At 39.9% G+C, this 11,055-nt stretch overlaps 1 protein-coding gene across 1 annotated transcript; it reads left to right on the top strand.

The window, feature by feature from the left end:
- The first annotated feature begins 1,151 nt into the window (after nucleotides 1-1,151).
- LOC120766645 (SAFB-like transcription modulator) lies at nucleotides 1,152-7,541 on the top strand. The gene is made up of 2 exons (XM_040092265.1): nucleotides 1,152-1,610; nucleotides 6,681-7,541. Exons 1-2 carry the CDS (start codon nucleotides 1,152-1,154, stop codon nucleotides 7,539-7,541), a joined length of 1,320 nt encoding a protein of 439 aa, XP_039948199.1.
- Nucleotides 7,542-11,055: the final 3,514 nt, after the last annotated feature.

Raw genomic sequence — 11,055 nt, 5'->3', positions numbered from 1 at the left:
AATAACACAAGATTAAATTGCAAAAAAAAGCAAGCAAATGGCTGCTGCTTGCTAATTTGCTTGCTGATTCCTTGGAGGCAACCGAGCTTGTTGAAAAGTGCAAAAAAAAATGTTAAGTTTTTTAAAAAATCAAATTTACAGAATCTATTACAAACTACATTAAAAAATTATTGCCCGACACGCTAGAACTCAAACTTCTCAATGTTTAAGTCTATAGTAGACAATTGGTTTGGCATCAACGAAATTTTGAAAGAGAAGCAAGAAAGCCAACGATTGATGCTGATAGATATGTCAACACTGCAACAAATTGTGGAACTATGCAGCAGTTTTGAAGTAATTTCCAAGAAACTACAACTTTGTAGTTCACCTTCCTTATGTTTCGTCGTGCCATCTATTAACAAAATACGCCATTTATGCGAGCTTCAAACGACAGATGTACCTGCTATAGCAGGGTTGAAGGCAAACATCATCAAAAACCTAAATGCAATATGGGTTCCAAATATCGGTCTGTGGCATAAGGCAGCTTTTTTTATATCCGCCTGCTTTACACATGCAACCAAATGATGAAAACGACCTTAAACCATTTTGTATTTCTCAAATGGACTGCTTGGACATCAATTTATCAAATAAAATAAAAGAAAAAATATGTAATAAGAATACAATACAGAAAAACAACCCTTATGGTGGTTATTGTATCCGTATTCTTCATCAAAAATCTTAAGATCTTGTATGACAGCAAACACACACACACATGTATTGCATTGTATAGTTGAAAACAACCCCATGTGGTGTGTCGTACATACACATATATTTAACTAGATAAGTAAGACTTAAAATAGTATATAAGGTGTACAATATTTACAATAAAATCACATACAAAAAATACAAAAAATCAGTCTTACAGCAGACAGCAACGTAAACGGTCACAGGTAGCGCAAACAAACCCAAACACACAAGCTTAGCAAGGCCGTATGCCTGCTTAGCTACAAACAACCTATTCAAAACAGTGCAGTGAACATCACAGTGCAGTGAATATTACAGTGCAGTGTTTAGTGTTTAGTGCAGTGCACAGTGAAAAATCAGTGAAAATTGACACTAAAACAAAAAACATAGTGAAAGGGAATAACATCGCGAGTTGTGACAACTCAGCGATGAATTTCCCAAACCCTGCGTCTCTTAGCGAGGTCGAGCTTGCCGCCCTCGTTAAGGACCTCCGCGAGTATCTGCTCAGAGTAGAGCATATACTCAACAACCATAACTCCTCCATCACCACCAACTCCAATCCCAACGACAACTCCAACAACAACGAAAATACCAACGACGCTACCATCTCTCCTTCTCCCGAAAACGCTCAAATGAGCATCGATCCACCCGATGACACCGTATTCATCGAAGTTCGCCGCCGGAAAAAACCCAAACGGGAAAATCCCAAACGGGAAGAACCCAAACGGGAAATCCCAAAGCGGCGCCGCACCACATCCCCCCCTGAAACCGTCGTAATTGACGATTTCCTTTCGTCATCCTCCTCCGATGAAAGTGAGGATCTAACCCCCCCTAAGGAGAAAAACCCTCCTCCCATTCGAATCCTTAAGAAGGAATCGTGGGAGAAGGTGAGCTCCGGTCTGCGCAAAGCAGACATAAAAATCAGATCGGCTAAAGTGGTATCTGGAAGCCATCATCGTCTACCCCGAAACCGTTGACGGATTTCGGGAGCTCACTTCTGCCCTGGAAAGGCACGAAATCCCATATACCACAAATCAGCTCCATCAAGACAAGGACCTGATTGTCGTGATCAGAGGCGTCCTCGAATGCCTCGATGACGAAACCATCCTCAATGAATTGAGGATGAAAAATGCTGCGGTGAAGAGCATTCACCGCATGCGAAGGGGCACAAAAATAGGGCCCCTGATTACGGTCAACCTTGACCCTTCGCACTCCTCGGCGAAGGCGATTTTTGACCTGAAAGCAATCGCTGGCCTCAGCGTCAGAGTAGAGGCAAAGCGGAAATCCAAAGTCATACCGCAATGACTCCGATGTCTGAATTTCGCCCACACGGCAAACTACTGCCACGCTCCATGGGCCTGCGCCTTCTGCGGTCGCTCCCATGCCACGGCATCCTGCGCTCTCAAAGAGCAGAAAAACGCGAAGCCCACCTGCATTCATTGCAAGGGCGCTCATCGCGCCACCTATCGGGGTTGCCCTAAAGCCCCCCAAAAACACCAACCCGGACCTCCAAAAAAGGCCCAAAAGACTACCAAGGCTCTCCCACAAAGAGCTACCCGCCCCGCGGCACAGACCACACCACCATCTCAACCCCAACCCCAACCACGAGCACAAGGGCCCACTCGCTCATACGCAGAGGTTGCCAAAAACGCAACCAAAAACACAACGCCCAATCCTGTCCCAAATATTGCTCACTTAGAGAAGCTTTTTCGGGACTTCTTGTCCACCGTCTTCAAGAACTAACCGTGACTTGATAATCCTAAACTGGAACGCCAACGGGCTTTGCACTTCCAAAAGGATCGAACTGATCCAGCTAATAGAAGACAAATCCATTGATGTCGTTTGCATCACCGAAACTCACTTAAACTCCAAAAAATCCCTTTATATTCCGAACTTCACAATCTACAGAAACGACCGACCAGATTCCAAAGGGGGCGGTGTCGCCATCTGTGTGAAGAACTCTATCCACCACCTAGCTGCCAACACTGGCCCCTCAACACTCGAGGTTGTAGGAATTGATGTATTTCTCAATTCACACAGGCACAGGATCATCACTCTCTATATCCCTCCTGACAAAAGCCCTCTCAACATTTCATCCCTCTTCAACTCCTCCACCCCTACCATTATCGCAGGCAATTTCAATTCTAAATATAGGATTTGGAATCGTTCTACGAATAATACTAATGGATTAACCCTTTGGAGAATGTCTCTCCAACACAACTTCTACATCGAAGCTCCCTCCGAACCGACCTACCACCCTACAAATCCCAGGTTCAAAGCAAGCACCCTGGACTTATTTCTCACAAAAAACGCGACCCACAACAGAGATCCCTGGACTCTCCCGGAGCTCAGGTCAGACCACTCCCCGGTCTACCTGGAGCTCGCGAATCGCCATCTACTTTTCCCTCTGTTAAAAACCAAAACCGATTTCCTCCACCTGAAATTCTTGTTGGAAACTTCCGCTTTCACTTGCACCCAAATCAACTCCATAGCTGATCTTGATAAGGCGGTCGCAAGTCTAACGGAGGAAATCCAAAGCTCAATAATCTCAGCCACCTCCTCAATAGAAGCTACCACAAACCGAAATAATCTTCCCCTACGTATCCGAGCACTCATCGCCAGGAAAAACAAAATTCGCAAACTCTGGCAAAAGCACAGACTCCCCCGGCTACGCCAAACTTTAAACTCCACTCAAAGGGAATTAAAGGTTCTCCTCCTCCAAAGAAGCTCTGAAGACTTCAACTCCTACATCGCTGAAGCCGAACAGCACCCTAAAAGTTGCTGGAAGGTTATCAGATCCTTAAGAAATCGTAAACTTCACCTCCCCACCCTAATTAAAGACGGGATCTCTTATCCACAAGACAAGGACAAAGCCAACGTCTTTGCTCAATCCCTAAAAAACCAATGCTCCCCCTTTCCAAGCCTCCAAAAATTCTCTTCCTTTCACGAAGAAGTGTCAGCAACTGTCCGGAGCACAACCTTCCAAACGGTCGAGTTTCAGCCCACCTCCCCCAAAGAAGTCTCCGAGGCTATCCGCTCCCTCAAAAACCGGAAAGCTCCAGGCCACGACAGTATCGGTAACGGCGTCTTGAAAATCTTACCGCGGAAACACCTTGTTGCCCTAAACAACATCATAAACGCGATGATGCGCTTCCAATATTTTCCTCCGGCCTGGAAAGCCGCCACAATCGTCTTTTTTCCCAAACAGGGAAAACCTCTAAGCGATCCGGCAAACCATCGCCCCATCAGCCTACTCTGCACCCTCAGCAAAGTAGCCGAAAGCATAATTCTTTCCCGACTGGAGAAATTTGTTTCGGAAAAGAAAATTCTTCCCGACTTCCAACATGGGTTTCGAAAGCAACACGGCACCGCACACCAACTTCTGCGGGTCTCCGAATTTGTCGCTAACAACCTCAACAAAGGAAGACACATCCCTATGCTCATGCTTGACTGTAAACAAGCATTCGATCGGGTCTGGCATGATGGGCTTATTTACAAGCTAATAAAACTAAATTTCCCACAATACCTCATTGGCTTAGTTAAATCCTTCCTGTCTGACCGGCAAATCACTGCTAGGGTGAATGGTGAGCTCTCCGAAGCTCACCCGATCACGGCGGGAGTTCCTCAGGGGTCCAAACTCTCCCCAGTGCTGTTCAACATTTATTGTTACGACATCCCAACCGAGGAGAAAATCCTTACAGCACAATATGCAGATGATGTCGCCTTCTTGTACGCCTCCCGTACAATTAACTTCAGCACATCCGCCCTCAATAAATTCATCCCCACCGTCCTCGACTGGTACTGGTTGTGGAGATTCGACATCAACACAACCAAATCAGAGGCAATATTCTTTTCACGGAGGAAACACATTCCACCAAAAATCTTGGTAAATAGGTTTCCCATCAAATGGAGCCCTTCCGCGAAATACCTCGGTGTTGTCTTCGACAGGCGGCTAACCTGGACGAAACAAATCACAGCAGTTCGAGGTAAAGCCAATGGAGCCTTCGGCGCATTAAAACCCTTTTCCACCAATAAAAAGGTTTCACAAAGCACCAAAAAGCGAGCTTTTAATGCCATCATTAGAAGCATCTGCTCCTACGCCATCCCTATTTGGGGCTCTGCCTCACCCAGACAACTGTCCAGGCTTCAATCCACATACATGCGTCTACTCAGATCAGCCCTTAGTTTCTCGTGGTATGTTAGAAACAAACAGATCCTAGTGGAAACAAATCTCCCTTCCATTCAATCGGCAGCTATTTCTTACGCTGGAAATCTCCGGGCGTCAGTTGCATCCCACGCAAACCCCAGCATCAACTGTCTTGCCACTCTCAGGTGCAAGAAAACCGACCGTTTTAGAAGGCCACGTATCCTGACAAATCCTTCCGCTCCCACCTAACCAAAACCTCGAGCTTCGCTTATTAGCGTCAGATTCTTTTGAGGGCCACCGCCGCTCGCAACTGAATCTTCCTCCTTCTCCCGCAATTTATTTTCTAGGTTCATAACCATATGGTTGGCAACCAGTGTGGGGGGGTTTTAGTCGGTAGGCGCATCAAGCGAATCCGACACTACCCGCCAGGGTGTCTTTAGAAGATTTCCCCCCCACATCTCTTCAAAAAAAAAAAAAAAAAAAAATAAAATCAGAATGAAATATTTCTCACTCAATGAAGGTCTTTTCATTTCCCCCCACCAGAGGTAAGGAATAAATAATCTTTTTTGAGTTTTTACATTTTTGGTCCTTCGAGCCGGATGAAGAGCTCGGCCAAAATCAAAAAGTCCTCTATTTAAAAAAACAGGCAACATACAAAAAAGCCCTGTTTAAAATACAGGCAACATAAAAAAATAATTGTAAGACGGGGGTATATTCCCGCATATTAGAACCTTTATTAACATTTTTGGTCCTTCGAACCGGATGAAGAGCTCGGCCAAAATTAAAAAGTCCTGTATTTAAAATACAGGCAACATAAAAAAATAATTGTAAGACGGGTGTATATTCCCGCATATTAGAACCTTTATTAACATTTTGGTCCTATCGAGCCTAAAACAAAAAAAAAGAGCTGAGCCAAATTTAAAAAAGCCCTGTTATTAATACAAATACAGGCAAAATTAAATTGTAAGACGGGTGTATATTCCCGCATATTGACAAAATAAAAATAATAATTGTAAGACGGGTGTATATTCCCGCATTAAAACCGATCGCATAAGCCGTTTTAGCAGAGACTAAACGCAGTGATCTAACTGCTATCCAAGAAATATTCAGCGGCTGTGAGTCGAGGCACAGCAAGGTCAACTAGGCGACCAAATCAAATACCTCCAACGATTTCTTTGGAGAAAAACAAGCAGCAACATGACAAATAAATACAAGTCACATACATTTGATTTGGATCTTGGAATCTTCATATTCAAGAGGAAAATTCATCTCCTCAGAGAAGTAATGGAAGATCTCCACCAAATCACTACAATAAAAAGTGATCATATTAAACATTTGAAAATTGTGTTTCTTCAAATGCACAATTTTCACACAAATTATTTTTCAAAAATTTTTCCTGAAGTTGAAAATTTATATTTGGAATAACGGCGGAGTATTTCCAAAATCTCAAACTTTGTATAGCGAGATTACAAAAAGGAGAGTCCGAAATTAGTTATATTTCTCTTCAGCGTGATGTCCTGTTTGAAGATTTTGCAATAAAATAAGAACCTGAAATTTTGTACCGTTTTGACTCGGATTTAAAATGTACAAAAGTTCCAATCTTTTATCTACCTTGTATATATCTGTCTTCAGCTAAGGAAGAAACAGCAGAAGTAATAAAGGAAGACAAAAACATACATGAAGTTGAAGTTGAAGAAGAATCACTTGAAGAACTTCAAAAACTGAGGAACAACCAACTAAATTGGTAACTTGTCATCTATCTCTTCCGGCAGGCTCACATTTTGGAAAAATGTGGGAAAGTTAAGTCCAGGTTAAATCGTTTGAAGACGAAACTGAAGTAGCTGATCATATTTTGCAAGATGATGCTAAAACACAGAAGGAAGATTTTACTACTTCACTAAAATACATAAAGGAAAAATGCACCGATGCAGAAGGTGCTAATACCGGCAGGAATTCAGCGCAAAAGAGTACAAAAACGGTTGCAGCTTTGAAGGACACAAGAACATCCAAGGGTGGATCCAGCAGCAGTAAGGACGAACGCCAATGCAGCAAGCGTGATGACGATAAATCAAAGAGAAAAGATGAGAAGTCCGGCGACAAAAAGGATAAAGACATTAGTGAACAAAAATCATCTTCAAACAAGACTTCGCAGAAGGATGACAAAGTGAATACATCTACAAAATTGTCGTCCACAGGAAAGCTGACAAAACCTTCACGTAATCTTTTAGTATCTGGGTTATCTTCATTAACGAGAGCCAGTGATCTGAAAACTATATTTTCTAAATATGGCAAAGTTATCGGAGCCAAGGTGGTCATCAACTCCCGAACTCCGGGTACAAGTTGTTATGGCTACGCAACAATGTCATCATCGTCGGATGCCAGTCGGAGTGTCGCCAAAAGACGTGTGGATACAACAAAAAAAGATGAAGACAAGAAGATACGAGACACAACTTCTAAGACGAGAGACGACAAACAAACTATTGATACAAAAAAGGACGATGTATCAAAGAAACCTGAAGTGGAGAAGGATAAGCAACGCGATAAAGAAAAGGAGAAGGACCATAATAAAAAAGACGTAAATAAAACTATTGAAATAGCCATAATAGATCCAGTTGGAAAAGCAGATGTAGTAACAACCATTTGGGAGTTACTAATACCATGGCAGCGTTAAAGCAAACGGACTAACTAAAAACCAAACGTCGATTAAAATCTGCGGCTGGAAGTCACTTTTGTTGTCTGGCAGAATGTTCAAAATTGAACATGTTTATTTTCTTAAATAAGATAAGTTAAGAAATTTGTAATACTTATGCCCGGTTTCACAGTCCATACTTAAGTTGTGCCTAAATAAAATCTTAGCTAAGTATTGTTGCAAACTGAGTGGTCGTTTGCGTTTCACAGTCAATGCTCAATTTCTATAAAATTTTATTATGATATATGGCAACGTTATGGGCAACATATGTTTTACAAATGTCATTCATAAAAATATGTTTGAAATATTTAAATTATAACAGACAATACATAAATTTGCGAGGAAAATTATATCAAAAATTGATGAAAACAACAAAAGAACCCCAAATTTTATCACTAGCGAGTCGGAGCACCTATGGGAACTGAAAGAAAAGTATAAGCTATTATTGAGTGCAAACGAACGGACACTTGCCCTATGCTACGAAAGATGTCGCTGAAAATTCAAAGCAAATTCAAAACAAAAATCAGCTGTTATTTAAGCACTGCTTAAGTCTCCCCTTTTCAGTACTTAAGCATTACATAAGTATGAACTGTAAAACAATATTTCCCTGTTTTATCTTAAGTACAACATAAGTATGGACTGTGAAACCGGGCATTAAGATCATAAAAACATATACAGTCCACTAATAATCATTTCTTTCCCTCGGCAATATGTTCAAATATCATTGAACATGCTTATTTATATGCAAAGCCGAAATTATACTAAATATAAATATCTATTTATATATTAATACATACATACATACATAATGCATTTACATGCAATGCAGCAAAATAAAAGAAAAAATATGTAATAAGAATACAATACAGAAAAACAACCCTTATTGTGGTTATTGTATCCGTATTCTTCATCAAAAATCTCAAGATCTTGTATGACAGCACACACACACACACACACACACATGTATTACATTGTATACCCTGCAAAAATTCCATAACCGATTCTCAAACACATTCAAGCATTTTTACCAATACATAAAAAAGCATGTTGAAAATTTGTAGTAATGATTGGCAAAAAGAAACAACATCAAACTTTCACATTATGCTTTATTCATTCGCGCATATTTGTGCATAGAAATGGAGCAATGTTTCATTTTACCGAAAAAGACCAAAACGAAGAAAATGGTGTTGCCCAATCGACAAAATCAATTAATTTGCAAAGCTTTTTTAAAAATTCGGGCAAATTAGAAGAAGAGAAAGCAATTCCACCTGTTGTGGCATTTATTTTCATGTCAGTGGCAGCACGACATATGTATCACAATTAATTGCATATTTACAAATGAACGCGAAAGCCGCAAAAAGACGCGCGAGTGAATTAACGAGAACAAAACAATTACATCAGGTGAGTAAAGTGATATTATTTATACAAAAAATGAAGAGGAAAACATTTTATAATGAAATGTGCAAAGTTAAAAAGGAGTGTGAAAGAAGTTCAGTGCGATACGAAAGTTTATCGGAATTTGCGCGTGCTGATGGGGAAGATGGTGAAGCTGCCGCGGCTGCGCTACATTCTACTCCTGAAGATTCTTAAAAATTTTCCGGCTCAGAATGCCAGTCGGAAAATGAAAATGAAGTTGTTTCAAGTGCAGAAAAGTACACATGTTTATGAATTAACAAAATCACAAATGTCTTTGCAGATAACATATCTTTTCAACTTAGAATTTCACTAATTAGTTAAATAAATAGTTATGTAGCGAGTTTTTGGCGACGAAGTCCTCAGTTTGTTCAATTGGGATGGGAGGTGCGGGAAGAAATCGCTTTCAGAATTAAAAATAGTTAGCGTGGCTCTATTTGGTAATTCATACTATTGTTAACTTTGTTTACCAAGTTTTCTGTTATTATGTTTTATTTGTTTCAGAAATTTTCAAACTGCATGGACGCATCGATTTCGAAAAGGAAGTCCGAAAGAGCGTTGAGCAAAGCCACAACAGGCAAAAGCAAAAACGCTATTTGCTGAACAAAAAAACTTATAACAAAATTGTAAATTTTTCTTAAAATACTAATATAAAAGAAAACATACAAAAAAATGGATTTTTATTTCTAAATATATTTTGCGGTATTCCATTATGGCAAGTAAAAAACCTTAGTATTTCACTTTGTATTTAACTGCAAAATGACGGTCAAAAAAATTGTCAAATCACTAGAAGTTTTACTCTCATTTCACCACACATTTTTTCAAAAAATGACCGTCAGTAAACTAGTAAATCTGCGGAAAAGCTACTAGTTAATTTACTGGTAAAACACCGGGCACATATAACGTGAATGAGCGGTGCAGCTATACATTTTGTTATGCTACTAAGCTTTGAGTAAGAACGGTATATACAATCACACAATTAGGTACGTAATGAAAAGAAACGGTCAAAAAAGTGCCCATGGCTCTTAAGAGTGTGACTGAAAGATTTACGGAAAGTCCCCGTCACGGCTCCAGGTCGTTTTACTAGTCATTTTACCAGTATGCTTCTCGCAGGGTAGTTGAAAACAACCCCATGTGGTGTGCCGTACATACACATATATTTAACTAGATAAGTAAGACTTAAAATAAGTATATATAAGGTGTACAATATTTACAATAAAATCAGAATGAAATATTTCTCACTCAATGAAGGTCTTTTCATTTCCCCCCACCAGTGGTAAGGTTTGATAAAATCTTCATTGAGTTTTAAACAAACGTCACACTTTTCATTTGAGAGCAGTGATTCGGATGACTTACTGGATGCAACAAACCTCGCAGCACATAAGCGAAAAGATGCTTTCTTTTTCTTTCCGGAATTATTAAAAAAAGTCAAAAAATACGATAAAAACGCCTACAGAAGAAATCGAAAGCTACTGCAAGGAAAATGTGGAAAGAAATAACAGACGAATTCAATGTATTGCAATGGTGGAAAAATCATGAAAAATTGTATGCAAAACTTTCCAAATTGGCACTAAAACTTCACTCAATTCCGGCTAGTAGTGCATCAGCAGAACGCGAATTTTCTTTGGCTGGAAACGTAATTACAGAAAAAAGAAATCGGCTTGGCCCAAAATCTGTAGATAGCTTACAGCTTTTTTAAAATCATTTTACAAAACTTTCCACAGTTAAATAAAATTAATATGCATATCTTATATAAGTATAATAAGTATGAATTGAAATGTGATTATGTTATTTTTTCCATTACCATTGCCATTATTATGAAAATAAATACACCTATGTATATGTTTGTTGTGAAATTATATATTTTGATTTATTTCTGTTTCATCTTCTTCACAGTCATTAGAGTTGCAGCAGCGCTGCTGGTTGCGCATTTATTCAAGCACATTGAGTTTATTCATATGCGTTGAGTTTGCTCATACCCATTGACTTTGCTCATACCCATTGAGTTTGCTCATAGGCGTTGAGTTTGCTCTTTTGTTTTCATTCAACACGATCATTGTTGAGACGAATGAGCGAACGCCTG

Source organism: Bactrocera tryoni, chromosome 1 (assembly GCF_016617805.1).
Source record: "Bactrocera tryoni isolate S06 chromosome 1, CSIRO_BtryS06_freeze2, whole genome shotgun sequence".
In the NCBI taxonomy this organism is placed as follows: Eukaryota; Metazoa; Arthropoda; class Insecta; order Diptera; family Tephritidae; genus Bactrocera; species Bactrocera tryoni.
The sequence above is the reverse complement of the archived record's forward strand: the minus strand, read 5'-3'. Positions and strand labels throughout refer to the sequence as shown.